This window comes from Conger conger, chromosome 8, assembly GCF_963514075.1.
Source record: "Conger conger chromosome 8, fConCon1.1, whole genome shotgun sequence".
NCBI lineage: Eukaryota > Metazoa > Chordata > Actinopteri > Anguilliformes > Congridae > Conger > Conger conger.
In genome coordinates, this window is record NC_083767.1 from 31,454,381 (window position 1) to 31,471,783 (window position 17,403).

Here is a 17,403-nt window from a genome sequence, read left to right on the forward strand (position 1 = left end):
AGAGAGAGAAGAGAGACAGGAGAGAGGAGAGAGAGAGAAAGAAGAGAGACAGGAGAGAAGAGAGAGAGAAGAGAGAGGAGAGAGAGAGGAGAGAAATGTATGTGATCACACATCAACAGTGAGCCCAATAGTCTACGTAACAAAATGTAATGTGACAGAAAATGGGCTGAAAACAGTGCGTATGACTTCATTTCTGCAATCAATTATGCTGAAATAAACCTCATCAAAACATTAAACATTTCTAGACAATTTCAGCCAAATCTAAACAATTTAAATTTCCTATGATTGAAAAAGGCTCACTGACACGTTCACTCACCCTCAGCCTGTGTTCATAGTCCTTATATTTGGGTTTCCAAATATATAGTTGACGGACCAACACTCTGTACCAAAACACTGTATAGCAGTACAATAATTCAAGCTTATTGGTTGAAAATTGGTTCCAACTGCCTACATGGGCTATGGATTACCAAATCACTTTAGATTTTAAAATCGCACTAAAATAATTGATAGATTAACTCCACAGATAGAAACCTCTTTATCTCTCTGATCTTTATATCTCTATCTTTCGGTAAGCCTATTGTTTGGCCAATGTCTCTGACTTTTTTTCCTTCAAAAGTTTTCAGCCTCATAATGGCTACCATGACTGTCATCAGCACAATGCCAATCCCAGACTACAAAGGCAAAAGACTAGAAGCTGAAAGCTCTCATACCTGTAGTATGGAAATGATTGAATTAAAAATGAATAAATAAATACATAAATACTATAATTTCAAAGTTCATTTGAATTTCAGAGGGAGGGACATCAATATTCACATTTACTCATTGCATTTTCACAGTAGCCTGCAAGGAGGAATTTTCATTTTATCAAATATAATATATAAATATAATCTAGCAGGTAAACTACATATGCCATCTAACGTCATTGACAGGAGATGACTAATGTGAGCCGAGAATCACATTCACAGCTTAACCGTACTATACAAACTGCTAAGCATCTTATGGCATTAAGGCCATAAGAATCTGGAAGTTATCGTACAAATGCGTCTCAAATGAACAGATTTTGTGTTCTTGCATTCTAAGTAGATGACTTGTTGGTGGACTTGTAAATTATTAAGCTAATCAAAACACAGCACACGAGTGTGTAATTTGAGACACAGCCGGAGAGTGCAAGAGAGGGAGACATAGGAAGACGAGGAGGAAAGAAAAAAGGAGAAAGTGCGTAAGAGGAAGAGAGGGAGAATAGGATAATTTCTTATTTTGTCACTACTGTATATAATTATTATATTGTTTATAATATTGTTATTATTTTAATATACACAAAAAAGACAGGCCGTGAGTGTGAGACCAGACTTACTGAGGGGGACATTCTGTCTTGTTCCATTTTTATCTGCAACAAAATAAGTACAAAAAAAGAAAGTAAAGGAATTAAGCACGCATAATTGATGTGAAATGTAGAAATTATAAAATGTTACAGTAAAACTATAGAGAAAGTAAATCTGCCAACTTGAAAAAAAAAAGAAAAAAAAAGGAAAAAAAGAAGAAGACACGATTGTCCTCCATAATGCAGATGAACAGTGCAGTGACGCTAAAGCTGCTAATCAGGAAATTCCATTTTGGCTCTTCTCACCCTCCTCCTGAGGCGCACCTCCAGGGCCCCCGCCCGCCTCCTGTTCTGCAGCTGCTGTTGCAGTAATAGGCCGTGGGAGGGAGGGAGCACCATACGACGCGACCGCGGCTCAGGCACTGAAGAGAGGGGCAGAACCACCTGGCCGCGGTGGGAGGGCCTGACCCCACCCCCAGTGTTGCCCACAACATCATTCCTGTGGAAGCGCTTAGCTGGGGGGAGCTCAGCCAGGGAAACGGCACGGGTGGAGCCAACGCTGTCATCATCACTGCTGCTGGAGGACTGGGGGGGTGAGAGAGAGAGAGAGAGAGAGAGAGAGAGAGAGAGAGAGAGAGAGAGAGAAAAGAAGGACATAGATAAAGTGGGAGGGAGGAAAGAGGGAGAAGAGAGATAGCGTGAGAAAGGGAGAGAGGTAGGGAGTGGAAGAGGGGCATTAGTGAACAGGAGAAGCAAAACATTTAACTCAATGTTTTGCCCCAGGTAGTTTTGAGGGAAGAAAAGCAGTTGAGACATTTTGTCATCATCAGTCGCCAAGAGTGGACAGCCCCCTCTAAAACGTAAACCTGTCTAGGCTTAAGCCCCGAAGGGGAAAGTCTGGCGGTGTTTCCATAGGAAATAAATGAAGTCTTTAAATGAGTGCAAAATGTAGCTAGTCATACGTATATTAAAATCGTAGCGACTTTCAAAACACCAGAAAGCTGTTGCATGGCTTACCACACAGAAAAAAGGTTTTAGACCCAGATTTGCACTTTTATTTAATTGATAAGAAGCCCGTAGCTAACAACAGCCAATGGCTTTAGCCTATAAAATGAAGTTGTGAACACTGCTTCTGCAACATGATGTTAAAAGTGAAACCGGACGATAATGATCAAGTAGGTAGTCTGGTTAGTTAGTCTAGCTAAGCAGTCTAATTTTCATGGTTATGGATCATAATGTATTTGATGTGGAATTTAATAAGACTAATCAAGATGCCTCACTGAATGCCAACCCCCCAACTGACAGTACCGCCTTCCAAATCGCACCTGCTAAAATTGTGCAGTGGGCTGAGACTGGGAAAAAGCTGGCATTTCATTACACTTTAAGCTGCACTGGACCATATTCGGGCCAGAGTGGGATTTTTTGCACGCATTTCTTTTTTCACGGTGCAATTATCAATCAATATGGTCACAGCATAAACCGTTTGAAAGCATTAAAACTCACGGTTCGATGTCCATGAATAATTGTATGATGCTATTGCTCTAGCGACAACGGTTCCTTATTATGTAGGGTGGAAAAAAAGCAAGGAGGGCCTTACGTATTTTGGGAGTCCACACGCTACACAAATCAGGGCAATGTCAGCATTATTTTCATGGCAAGGATGCAGTGAACAAAATCCATCCATATTTTATAATTCTAAAAATGTGCTAACTCAGGGAAACATTGATAGAATGCCCATTGTTTACTTAGAATTTCTCTGGAGGATAACATTTTTTTTTTTTTTTTTTTTCCTGTTGCACAAGTATACAAAAGTGATTGTACATATCAAATCTACATTTTGTATTTGCTCTCTCAAACACGATCACCACAGCAGCAAGGTTCTCTAACCAGTCCCAGTAATGCAGTCACATGATATAGACAACTCCTCTCTCTGTGAGCAATCACTTGCAGTATAACGTATTCTCATCATACAGCCAGTTATTGTAGGAGTATGGTATTAAGAGTGATGACTGAGTAGCATTTTAGCTAAGGAAATTATGTTTCCAACAGTGTATTGTTTGTGGTCTTTTATAATTAAAAAAATGTGGTAACTGAGAAATATCGATAGAATGCCCATTGTTTAATTAGAATTTCATTTTTGTCCATTTCACCGCTGCATACGCAAACAAAAGTAATTGTACATACGAATGCTATTACCTACATTTTTGTATTGACTCTCTAGAAAACAATCACCTACAAGGTTCTCTGACCAGTCCCAGTAATGCAGTCACATTTTTGAGGATAAAAAGTGTTTTATCGGGAGCCGCAGTGGCACACGGCGAAGGCGTCGGACCTTGATGCAGGCATCAGTTCAATGCAGTTGCAAACCGAGGACCGGGGTTCACCTTTCTGGTCTATTAGACATTTGTGTGGAATTTCTAAGAGTCCAACAGTCATTCCACCACTGTGGGGCCAGAATAGACAGCAGTCGTGATGAGAAGTGCAGTTGCGGTGAGGGGGAGGTGCCAGGCGTCCCGAGGGGCTGATCCCATAACTGCCTGGTATGCGAACTTTTAAATTTGATGCGAGCCATAACAGGCAGCCAGTGGCGGTTGCTGAGCGAGAAAAAAGGTTTCTACTTCCACTGTGTTTGAGCATCTGTAACTTTGTTTTAGTAATATTTAGATTAAGTAATGGCTTTTGGAGACCAGGATAGTGCCTATAGTCAAAAGGGTTCAAGAGTCGTAACCATTTTATTTTGCGTATGTCATATACGAGCTTGTGTTAAGAAAAGGGTTTTTTTCATTAGATAAGCCTTATTTCAGTTTTGGCTTTAGGCTTCCAGGCCGTCTGACAACAGATCACCCCATGGTAAAAGAAACATACAGTAGGTATATAAACGGCAATGTCTATATTGACTACAGGTTTGGTTTCAATGTTGCTTTCCCTGAGAAAAAATACAAGGCATCCAAATTACTTTCTAAATTCCATCATGCTCAAGACTCGCACATGTGTTTACTTTGAGTTGTGACTCGTAATCAGTTTTCATACGTGAAAAGAGAAATAACGTGAAAGATAGGAGGCAGGAGGGGTGGGGAAAAAGTGGCTGGGGGGGCAGATACCTCTGAAGTGGAGACTTTTTCCAAAATGCACTTGGGACACTCCCAGAAGCTGGGCAGGTCACTGTTCACCACACCCTCCGATGGCACCTGGGGGGAGAAGACAATCATTTCATCAGCCTGTAATGGAGAGGATGTAAACGTATGTGTGTGTAGGTTAGGGGTATGGTTAAACGTTTAAACTGTTAACTGATACTGATTGCACACGTTTACCAAAAATTGCTAACCGATAACAAGATTATTGTTCTGAAGCTGAAATGGTAAGCTCAGTTTAATTAAATAAATGTTCTTTCACCGCCAATGACAAAACACACAAATTGGTCCGACAATTCAAGAAAATATTCTGGCTGCGTAGCTTCTGCCAGGCTAGTCCTTGCAAGCAGTCTCATGGCGTATTGTCTACCGTTTCTTAAAGTTCACAGAGGACTCCATGTTTAATCGTTAACACGCAAATTCAAACTACCGGCAAACTGAGCGTAGCTTCCCACTATGCCTTATATCTAAAAACTAATAAAGCATCATTGAATAATTGTTGCACACATTACTAAGTAGGCAAGTTGAAAAATAAAGGCTCTAGTTACATGTAACCACTGTTCATAATTTTACTATATCCAATATTTTTTTGTTTGAGTCCAACTAACTTAGTAATAGTGCAATCACCATCCAACATTTATTTAAAGTGTTGTGTTCTATATATCTAATGTTGACTTGGGCTAGCTTACCAACATTTTTCAAGACCGTGAAGTTTAACTATTTCAAAAATCAAGCAGAATTGTTAGCATAAAATAAAAATCCTTAGACCAATAATCATAATAATCTTATCATATCCATTTGATATTGAAAGCACAAATTCTCTACTTTAATCAGATCACCACCAAGATGGCTAAAACGTAGAAAACCAAATGCATTGGCAAAGTTTACCGTTACATAAAAATATAATATAAGCCAAATTGTATAGAAACAATTGGCATAAAAGTAAAATCATTAGACCAGTCGACTGGTATCTGTACAAAATCCAATTTTTATATTTATATGGTTTCCATCTGATTGCCTGCCTAAAAAAGACCGGATTCACCACATCGCCACCACAACACAGTGTTATCATGATACTGTATCACAATTCTGTAAGATCTCAATAGACTGTCAGGCACAAGCCAAGAGGGATGAAAACAAAGAATTATAATTTTAGCCAATGCATTTTTTTTTTTAATGACATGGGATCACAACTGGAATGCCGGACATAGTCTACACGGCTTTAACTAGACCACCAGACATTTATGACACTATGTCAATGTAAATCCTTAATTTGGCAATTAGGCTATTAACTGACTTACAATATTATTAACTAGTGTGCATGAAAATCCCAGGAGATCAGCAGTTTCTGAGATACTCAAACCACCCTGTCTGCCACGGTCAGTCACATTTTTCCCCAATTCTGATTGATAGTTGATGTGAACATTAACTGAAGCTCCTGACCAGTATCCTGACCAGTATGCATTGCACTGCTGCCACACAATTGGCTGATTAGATAATTGCATGAATAAGTAGGTGTCAAAAGTAAAAATGTTTCTAATAAAGTGCTCGGTGAGTGTATATACAAATCTGTTGCTAACAAGAGACTATGAACCGGGCTGGCTTATAGCTACGGCTGTGTTTTTAAATCTAAGAAAAGGTAGGCTACACAGGGATTTTAAGTGTTAATTACTTTCATTTACTGAAATACTTTTGCTCACCTAAACATTTGATGTTCTGATACTATGTTCTAAGTAGTTTTAACACAACTTAGTGTAAATACCAGGAAATAAAAGCTGAAATTCTGAACTCTTGTCTCGTATTCATCTTTTTATCAAAGGAATTGTTCCTTGCAGTTCCAATACTTTTTCAGGGGACTGTATGGCGGCGCCCGGGAAATTCAAGACTGGATAAGCCCATGGTAAATAAAATATATTGTAAATAAATCAAATGTATTGTTTGAATTTATTTATTAATTATCTGGTAAGTAAATTAAGTAAGAATTATCTGAATGCCAGAGGTTTCTTTAAGAGAACTAAACTGGTGTTTACTCGCACTGCATATGCAAGCTATAAGCATTAGTGCATTAGTTCTCTCGTCCTAGCTAATGTAATATTATGCGGTTGTACTAAATATCAGAGACTGATAAGCTACAAATTTACAGCCACTTTTGCATCTGGAGGGCAGGCTACATAGCTAGGTAACCTAAAAATCAAGTTCAAATATGTGGGTAATGCAAATAACCAAGGAGAAAGCAACGTGCAAACATCAATTGCCTGTTTTCCCCTTTAAAGGAAATCACTTTAGTTTAGTAAGTAGTAAGATCAGTTTAGTAAGTCATGTCATTGTAGTGAATTAATGATTTAATCGTATGTTGTTTTCTTTTGTTTGAACAACAGTTCATACAGAGTCATTTTACTGCACCGAATGGGATATAAAACTTCAAGAGACTTGTTAGTATTTCTATGTTATAGAATAGTGTGTTTTAACTACCGAGCTACAGGTTTAACGAGAAATTAAAACTTGATCATAATAAACGTTTAGGAACAGTTTCATTGAAATTCTGACAGAGGAACAGGTGTACAAATTCAAACAGATTTAAAGTATTTATGAGATTATTATAAAATAATAATAATAAATAAAACATAAAAGGGGGGGCATTAAGCCCATGTACCTGTTAGGCCCATACTGAATTAAAAACATACTAATAAATGAAGACTTTTTCAAATGTTTCATCAAATAAACCACTATGTTGCTCACGCGACTTTTTCTTTGGAGCCGTTCAAATATTTGAAAGTATGTGCATGAAGATGAAGGTTTTGCTAATTTTGCTAGTTCCTTGGACTACATGGCTTAGTTTTTGTCCTGACATGCAGTGTAAATGGTGGGACCTTATAACCCAGGGATGGGTATTTTCATGGTTTGATTAACTGAAATTGAATTGATTAACCGGTTAAATATCTATTTTTAGAATCCTGGTAATAGGCCATACAAGTAGCTTTGCTCCAATAAGCTGGACCACAGGCAAAACAATAAAATGAAGTATTGCACATTAAATATGCATGTGACTGCACAACAGTTGAAATTGAAATGATTGTAAATTCAGTTTCACAAAATTAATTTATGGTTGCACAAAAGACAATAGATATAGCCTATAGAACACTAGGAACGGCACTGAACAAGAGCTCCAGGTACACAGAGCTGCTGCCTAACAGGCTGTGACTTTGTGCTCGTTTCTTCCAAAGTGAAGTAAAGGAAGGCAATGGTATCCGGTTTTTAGCTGGTTTCAAGTCAAATCTGGTCGCTTGGATGGTAATGTAACAAGCAACCTGTTTTTCTACATTTATGGCTCGCCTACTATTATTCAAGAACTTGTGTTGTAATTTTACAATTGATTTAGATATTTTGGATATATGTTTTCGGCCGTGTGCCTCTCATCTATGCTGTGAGCTGTTTTAATTTCCCATCCAACAACTTGATACAGTCACGTAGCCTATGTCACTGCTGAAAATCACTGTCAGGGGAAAGTGCAATGTTACTGACAGCAAGAAGGTCGAATTTGACCTTCCTACCTTTAGCCCACCTTCACTGTAGCCTGTTCCTCCTTCTTAACATACACTGTACTGATCATGTGCGCTGGTATATTCTGGCTATATGGGAGTAAGAAAGCCTTTATTTAATTTAAGAAAATTAAGAGGCAACATGTCCTTAGTAGGCTAATCGTACAAGTGACAAGCTGTGCAATATGCTCTTTTCTGATTGAACTAGCATTTAACTTCACTATAGTTTTCCTTCATCTACAGATTTGTAATGGTGCCTTTGTTGCGCATTACAGTCCCCTCCAAAAGTATTGGAACACGAAGGGCAATTCCATTGTTTTAGCAATACTCTGAACACATTTTGGGTTGAACAAGAGTTCAGAATGTAAGCTTTTTATTTCCAGGTATTTACACCTAGATGTGTTAAACTACTTAGAGCACCTTTGGTATCAGACCACCCACTTTTCAGGTAAGCAACAGTATTGGAACAGAGAGTATTTAAGTAAATTTAATATTAATATTGAATTTAATACTTTCACTTAATATTTGCTAGCAATGCTTGCAATAAGTGCATCAAGCCTGCAAAACAGACATCACCAAACTGTTGCATTCTTCTTTTGTGATGCTTTTCCAGCCTTTTATTGCAGTCTTCCAGTTGTTGTTTGTTCCAGGGACTTTTTCCCCTTCATTCTCCTCTTAAGGAGGTGAAACGCATGCTCACTTGAGTTAATATCTGGTGATTGACTTGGCCAGTCTAAAACCTTCCACTTTTTCTCCCGAATGAAGTACTTTCTTGTGTTGGCAGTAAGTTTTGGGTCATTGTCTTGCTGAAGTTCCTCCCAATTAGTTTGGATGTATTTCTCCGTAAATTGGCAGAAAGAATGTGTTTGTAGACTTCTGAATTCATCCTGCTGCTACCATCACAAGTTACATCATCAATAAAGATTAGTGAGCCCACTCTCGAAGCAGCCATGCAAGCCCATGCCATGACACTTCCCCTCCACCGTTTTGTATCATAAGCAGATCCCTTCTTTCTCCACACTTTGGTCTTTCTATCACTTTGGTAGAGGTTAATCTTGGTCTCATCAACCGATACACTAGTCCAAAACTTTTGTGGCTCATCTCTGTACTTCTTTGTAAATTGTAATCTCGCCTTCCCATTCTTACTATTGATGAGTGGTTTGAATCTTGCGGTATAGGCTATATATTGCTGCTCTCTCAGTGTTATTTGAAAGGTTTATTGAGATTCCTTCACCCCTGCCCTGTGGAGATTTTTTGCAATGTCACTGACTAATGTTTTGGGGTTTTTCTTTACAGCTCTCACAATGTTTCTGTAATCAACTGCTGTTACTTCCCTTGGTCAACCAGTTTGATGTCTGTTGCTCAGTACACCAGTGGTGCTTGTGCAATGGCTCGATTTCCCCTCTTATATAAGCTTCAAAATGGCTTGCTTTTCTCCCAAAACAGCTCTCTGGTCTTCATGTCGGTTTATCTTTTCTAACAGAAATGCAGTCTTCACAGGCAAACCCCAAGGCTAAAACCAAGAGTAGACATTCAGACCTATTTATTGTTTAACCAATCAATCTAACAGGACTCATCTGGGCAAGAAGAAATACCTGTCAGTCACATGTTCCAATACTTGGTCTGATAAACAACTTAGAACATATCACCTTTTGTAACAAATCTAGAAATAAAGGAGATAAAAGCAGAAATTCAGAGCTGTCATCTCATGTATTTTGACCTCAAACTCAATTGCCTTTTACCTGCAATTTACCTTTCTATTCCAATACTGTATACAATTCAATTCAATTTTACTTGCATTGCGCTTTTCACAGAAGACTATTCCTAAAATGCTTTACATAGTAACAGAAGGGAATAAAAATATCAGCCCTAAGCCCCCAAATAGCCCATGTACGATGGATCTCAGATGACATAACTGTAAAACATCCGTCAGTTCATGGACCTCAGTAAAACGTCAGTAAACAACTCCCTAGTAGGAAAAAAACCCTCAAACACTGGTGAGAAAAAAGAAACACAGGTGTGTGCCTTTCTAAACTATGTCCAAGCAATTCAATTTGCCACAGGTGGACTTCAATCAAGTTCTAGATGCATCAAGGATCATTAAAGCAAACAGGATGCCCTGACCACAATTAAGAGTGCCACAGCAAAGGGTCAGAATACTTATGTAAATGAGAAATTTAAGATTTTAAATAAGTGTGCAAAAATGTCTAAAAACAGTTTTTACTGTCATTATGAGCTATTGAGTGAAGACTGATGGGCAAAATGGCTATTTAATTCATTTGAAATTAAATCTATAACAGTGAAGGGGTGTGAATATCTTCAGAAGCCACTGTATGTACAAAATTCAGAAAACGCAATGATAGTTTTTTCACAGCATTGGTAGTACCGCACTCCTTTTTGACTAACAACACGAAGAGAAAGATGTCATTAAGCTGGGAAACATGAGAAAGTCAACCAACTTGGGGCATTCAGTGAGTCCACTATTTGTATGTCTGCAATTAGATAAAGTACAATTATTTGTATTTGGATAAAACGAAGTGGGTGTGGATTTGCAGGGGAAAAAGTACAAAGGTTTTATTTTGGTAATTCATACTGAGGGTAATGGCTCTAAAGTCATGCATTATAATAATTAAGTATAACAGACTTACATGTTATGCAACATGCAAAAGTAGATAATCTAGCTAACCATTTTATGGCACCCTGGCAAATGAGCTCTTGCCCACTGCAACAGGAAAAAATAGCGTAACAGACGATGCGTTTTAGAAAAGTGCTTGCCAACAAAGAATTCTAAATAATTTGCCTGTTCATGAAGCAAAATAAGCATAGGTAAATACCATTAAAGTTAGCTAACTAGATAACATTATCATTGTATTGTTAGTATAAGCTATCGCCACCCGGTCAAACAACCATACCGGTATTTTGAGCGTAAAGCCCATTTACTAAAATCAATCCGTTAGCAATGACCTTGGGATTAAGGACTCAAATAAATCTTTTATCCGTTGACGAACAATTTCAGACAAAGAAACAGTTGTTGCAGTTGTGTTGCGACTGAATCCACTATAAATTGACACAGAACTTGCTCAAAATCATGGTGATATTGTGTAATCTGCAACTTGGCTTCTTATAGTAGTACTAATGTTATTGGAATTGTTCCGCAGTCATTCGTTGTAGAAAAGATTTATGGGGAATGAGGGGTAAAGGAGGATGTTCTTCAGTCAGATTTTCGATGGTCGCAGAGGTTCACCGCTGGAAATAACGCGGGTACCAGCAACTAGCTTATATAGCTATATTCACAATGACTTTGTTCTGTTCTTATTTGTTGAAAAAGCGCATGTGACAATTTACCCACTGATGAGGCAACTTAATGTGCACACCCCCAACTTAATGGTCTATAATTTGACTTTTTTTTTTTGTATTATTAATTTAATTGTGCTTTTACCATTTCCTGGATATGTGAAGCACTTTCTACTGCACTCTAGCACTATATAAATTGTGATTTGATTTACCTTCAGGCAGTCAGGGTGGGTGATCTGGGCGCAGTTGGAGCACTCCATTAGGGTGACGGGAGTTTTATCAGGATCCTGATTCCCTTCTCCACAAACAGCGCACACTGCTGAGAGAGGAAGCCCTGGCTGCAGGCACACACACACACACACACACACACACACACACACACACACACACACACACACACACACACACACACACACACACACAGTAAAGTCAATCACCATCACTGTAGACACAAATAAACGGAACTGCACGCCATTGCTCATTACACACACACACACACACACACACACACAGCCCTGTACAGTGGCTTTGTGTTCCATTTGGCGGTTTGCCACTGCAGCAAGAATGCCGCCGGCCGGGAAACTATACTTACAAGGACCTGACAGTAGGAGGCAGCCGTGTTGCATGTAACAGGCAGAGCAGTGATTTGAAGCAAGACTACCCAGAATCCATTGTGTTTAGGGTTTGTTTTCGCAGTTTGTTTTCACAAACCCTAAACGACTAGGCAATAAACAGTGCACGATATATATATAAATATATATATATATATATATATATATCCTTTCCATGGCTGGGACGAAGCTGTTAAAGTGTTGACTAGTGTGAATGCTGTTTTCCCTTATTAAGGGTTGCTTGCTTTATTGACTGACGAATAGAATTGTTTTCTAACTTCTACAATAGCCACGAGCACTTAACGTAATCTTTTTACAACTTTCAGATAGAAGCCTAGACATGGAATGACATGTATGTAGCCTATGTTTATGAAACTAGTCAAAATGCAGGAGGAAGCAACTTTGAAAAAGTTAATCAATAAGTCACAACAAATGACCTCTGCAGTAAGATCTGAATCCAAACAGTTGGAGACTTAGTCCGTAATAAGCATTCTTAATAGGAAGATCCATCGATATCAAGAACAACCTAGCTGTCTGGTGCTAGCTATGACGATAACAGTAATATAACATCAATTAATTTCAGGTACCATGTCATGGTTAGATACCACCTCCCAGTAGACTACAAAGCAAACACTGACGTATTGATATTCATCCCTGCTAAAACCTCTCCCCATCTGGATCTCTCCATTTCCCTCGGGGATACCACACTCACGCCATTACCCAGTGCAAGGAACCTCGGCGTGGTGATGGACAGCAGACTGTCCCTCTCCGAGAACATTGTGGCGGTGACCCGGTCTTGCAGGTTCTTCCTATACAACATACGGAGAATCCGCCCATTTCTCACCCCCTACTCGACCCAGTTCCTGGTCCAAGCGATGGTTCTGTCCCCCCTGGACTACTGCAATTCCCTCTTGGCTGGCCTCCTAGCGTCTGCCATCAGACCCCTTCAACTCATCCAGAATGCAGCAGCTCGTCTGGTCTTCAACCTTCCCAAATACTCACACGTCACCCCCCTGCTTACTTCCCTCCACTGGCTGCCTGTCATGGCTCGCATCAAATTCAAAACATTGGTGCTAGCCTTCCAAGCAGTTAAAGGGTCTTCCCCAGCTTATCTACAAAAAATCGTCAGACCCTACACCCCTGCCAGACCTCTTCGTTCAGCCTCCACAGGCCGCTTGTCACCTCCCCCTCTCCGAACCTCCTCATCACGCTCACGACTACTGTCTGTTCTGGCTCCACGGTGGTGGACCCCGTTGAGGTCAGAACTGTAGAATCTCTCCCCACCTTCAAGCGCAAGCTGAAGACACACCTCTTCAAGCAACACCTCTCCCCATCCCTCCCTACCTCCCTGTGAACCTTAATTGTTGTCTCTGTGACTTGCTTTGTGTATTGTATTTTTAGTTGGCTAGGTAAGCAGTGTTTGGATAGTTAACTTTGGTCACTTTTGCTCTGTTTGTTTGTTTCTTTGTTCTCAAAAAAAAAAAAAAAAAGAAAGAAAAAAAAGGGCCCTCGTCCTTATCTTTGTTGTACAGGTAGCAGTTGAAATTGTACTTCCCTCTAGGGTCTTTCAGCGAACTTATCCCTGGTTATGGGTATGCACTTTGTTGTACGTCGCTCTGGATAAGAGCGTCTGCCAAATGCCAATAATGTAATGTAATGTAATGTTAGGCTAGGCTGTATTTAACAAAAAATGTCTTATATTCCCGGAAACACATGGAGCCTGTGTGTCTAATTTTGTAATGTTATCCATGAAATGGAGTTAAGACAATGTAAATGGTCAATGGCTGGCATTTATATAGCGCCTTTATCCAAAGCGCTGTACAATTGATGCTTCTCATTCACCCATTCATACACACACCAACGGTGATTGGCTTTCATGCAAGGCACCGACCAGCTCGTTTGCTCTTACTGCCTGAGCCATGTCGCCCCAATGTAACATGTAACAATTAATATTGTCATTAGGTGTTGCAAGCTAACTTTAACCTAGCTATAGGTTAAGTTCAGGAACATTTAATAACATCATCTGTTAACATTATATTAACCAAATCTACTAATGTGGTGGAAATTATGGAGCTCATATGCAACATTGTTAATCGATACTTCTGTATCAGATGTATCAAAATACAGTTGATTTTGCATCATTTACCTTTGAAGAGAACATCACACACAGTCAAAAACACTGCAACTCGTTTTAAATTAGTACGCAAGCTCATTCAACACTATTGAAGATTCCATTCAGAACTGAACATAACGGCATCAATTCGGTCAACGTTATCTAGCAACAACAACATGAGGCGTTATCCGTCAACAAAATTATATTACCATCTAAAAAGAAAGCATTCTCTTTTGTCTGTTTAGCACATATGGATACTTTAATTATTATGACAGATAACCTGCCAGATAGTACAGTAGAAAGAGGTCTGTCTGTCAAAACGCCTGTCTTAACGAGACCAAGCGCTATGACTGGATAATGTTTTGCCTTTAAAGAAATTCTCAATTCCATTTAGTTAGCAAGGGTCAGGCTATATTCTGTGGATGTGAATACTCTTTTCTCAAAATAATAAAATTGGAATTTTAAATAAGCCCATTTATTTGGTAGCCGTGGTATACGCGGAATAAACTACTCCAGTTCTAAGGAAATAAACCCACTTCAGGGTGGTTTTTGGTCATGGGTGTCACTTCACTCTAGTAAGCATTTCGAGTCAGCGCGAAAAACACATGCGATGATGTAACCAATGAATCAACAATTAACCAAAATTAGTTGGCAACTAATTTGTTCATCGATTTTAGTCAACTATGTACGTACGTACATACAAACAAAATATTTGTTCTGTTTATTTATTGGACATTGGTAAAAAGAACAACATTTTTAGCGCCTCATTTTGGCTGAGTTCCAGCACATAGGACTGGAAATGAAACAATGAATATTAAAGTGCAGACGGTCAGCTTTAATTTGAGAGTGTTTACATTGGGTAATCGATGTAGGAATAACATACAACATACAACTTTCCAACAGTAACAAAGAATTCACCTGATTTTGTCGAATGGCAAACACAACTCTTTGTAAAGGTGAAAGTCTTGGCTGCAAAGATTTTCTAGTTTAAACCACACCCCCTTACGAGTATGGATATGGATACAGATAAAATAGTTGGTTGAACAGATACAGATAATGCCGTACTCATTCTCCCCTAGCTAAAATAATGCCCCCCCTTGCATCTCTTGGAACAGGGAATTAAGTGAAACTAAGTGAAACTCCCAATTGGGACATTGACCAATTAAGGTACTTAATCTGCCTAGTTAGCCAGCATCATTATTCATGGAATAAAAATAAAAAAGTTAACCCACAGAATATTTTTTCATATTTCTAGTTTACTATACTGTACTGTACCTTTAGATAGTAGGCTAATTTTGGATGAGTTCATGGACTGCTCCTGAAACCTAGGCCTGTATTAGAAATACAATACTCAGCCCCCTACTGTCGGAACATTGCAAGCATTTCAGACAGCGTTGGATGAGAGTGCTCACATTTTCCACCTGGTGGTGGTTGTTCGAACAAGTACTTGCTGTGGAAAATCAATATGAAAACAATTGTGGAAATTTGCCGAAACAGATTGAAACACAAAACCACTGTAGATACTCACAGCGAGGCACTGTCTCAGTACGCAGGTTTTTTTGAGCCGGCCAGGCCCTCCAAACTTCTTCATGTCGTGGCAGTAGTTGCAGTCGCCGCACTCAGTGCGCAGACAGGCCTCACAGCGCTTACAGCGCACCCTCCTCCGCCGCAGAGCCGAAATGGAAGACGGAGGTTTAACCGGCCGCGGGAGGGGCAGGGGGTGGGTCAGGCCAGACAGCCTGGGCCGCTGCAGCAGGAGGGGTGGTGGTGGGGGCTGGTACCATGGGGGCTGGGGGCAGGTTGGGAGTAGAGGAATTTCAAGTAACATATCAGGGAACATATTAGAGATACACCTGTGTCAGAGATACACCTGTGTGACTGGGTAAGTATGCTGAGTGTCTGCGTGCATAAGTATTTTGAGAGTATGTGCATGTATGTTTAGTGTATTAGGATGTGTGTGTAAGTACATTGATTGCATGAGTGTGTAAGTGTGCAAGTGTGTGAGGTAGCTAGACTCACCCTTTTTGGCCACCTGACTATAGGCATCCCGGTGTAGGCGAGTTTGGGGTCGTCGTTGGCGTGCTCCTGCAACAGGGTCTGAGAGCAGAGTCACACAGTCAGCCCATTTATATGTGGGGGCTTATGGAGCCCAATAAATCGGTGAGCCGATTCCATATCCAAATTGATCACATTGAGACCACTTGTTTTAGCCCTAGCTTATGGCTGCTGTTGCCTGTATGCTGTTGTTGCCTTTTGTCGTCACACAGGCACCACCGTGTTTATCACCAAACACCGTTATCAGTATACTCAATACAAACTTCATTTCTAGACACTCATGCCGCTGGGGGGAGTGGCAGAGTTGCTTTGGATCATCGACATCAGTTCAGCAAAAAGAGTATTAATCTGAAAAGTATTTAATTCAGGACCATGACAGTGGTACTATTATGGGACAGTACAGTGGTAAGAGATGAAACTGGAAAAGAAAGTTAAACTCTGCCAATAATCAATCAACCGTGACAAACAACCACCTGATATTTAGATATAGACCAACTGCAGGCAGGAAGAGGCAGAGATGGGGACTTGGGTCAGCTATTTAAGTTGCACATACATAGACTCCAGACTCGACTCGGACTAGTCCAAAAATGACTCGTGAAATCTGCCAAATGACATCGTGGAAATGACCAATTTTTTTTTATTCTTTTTATGTGGCATGCTAAACCCTTAGCATAATGTAGATGCAGTCCCAAAATCATAGCTCCTGATTTCTTGCATAAAAATATCTAGCCTGATTAGATTCTTTATTTTTTTTGAATGATTGAAGTCAATGTTTAGCAGTTACCTTTCATTTAAAAAGCACAAGTATATTAATGAACCAATATATCAACGTGATTAAAAATTCAACACTTTGTAACTTTGTTTACAAATAAAGGTATAATAATTAAGGCGTAGATGCAGATTAAGCCCAGTCCTAGACTAAATTCAATTGGAGATTATCCATACAAATCTGAATTTAGTCCAGGATTAAGATTAATCTGTGTCCATGTAACCAGCCCCTATTTAGTTATTGACCCTCTTATATTACAGGCCCATGGTAATGCTTACATTATGTCACATGAGTCGAGAGTTCTCAAAAAATAGAATAGTTATTTATTTTATCTAATTTAATGATATATCAATGACCTACCACACCAGACCTGAGGTTTTGGAAAAGCCTTTCTCCTGCCAGCTTGAGAAAGGCTTTGCCAAAACGTTGGCTGAGGTGTAGTAGTTCATTGATATATGAATAAATAAAATAATCTATCTATCTTTTTGTGTGCCCATAATAATACTGCTTCTTCAGTTGTCACACACTTGATGTCATATTCAAAATATGTCTTCTATAATACTGGTTATT

General features: G+C 39.4%; 1 protein-coding gene across 6 annotated transcripts in view; it reads right to left on the reverse strand.

The window, feature by feature from the left end:
* kdm2ab (lysine (K)-specific demethylase 2Ab) overlaps positions 1-17,403 on the reverse strand; it is a 72,673-nt gene that overhangs the window by 15,408 nt on the left and 39,862 nt on the right. For all 6 annotated transcript variants that reach the window (XM_061250615.1, XM_061250617.1, XM_061250619.1 and 3 more), the window contains 6 exons: positions 16,029-16,106; positions 15,538-15,798; positions 11,498-11,623; positions 4,423-4,509; positions 1,628-1,906; positions 1,355-1,387 (listed from right to left, as the gene is read on the reverse strand). In XM_061250615.1, the coding sequence (XP_061106599.1) occupies positions 1,355-1,387; positions 1,628-1,906; positions 4,423-4,509; positions 11,498-11,623; positions 15,538-15,798; positions 16,029-16,106 (864 nt within the window). The remainder of the gene's footprint in view (positions 1-1,354; positions 1,388-1,627; positions 1,907-4,422; positions 4,510-11,497; positions 11,624-15,537; positions 15,799-16,028; positions 16,107-17,403) is intronic.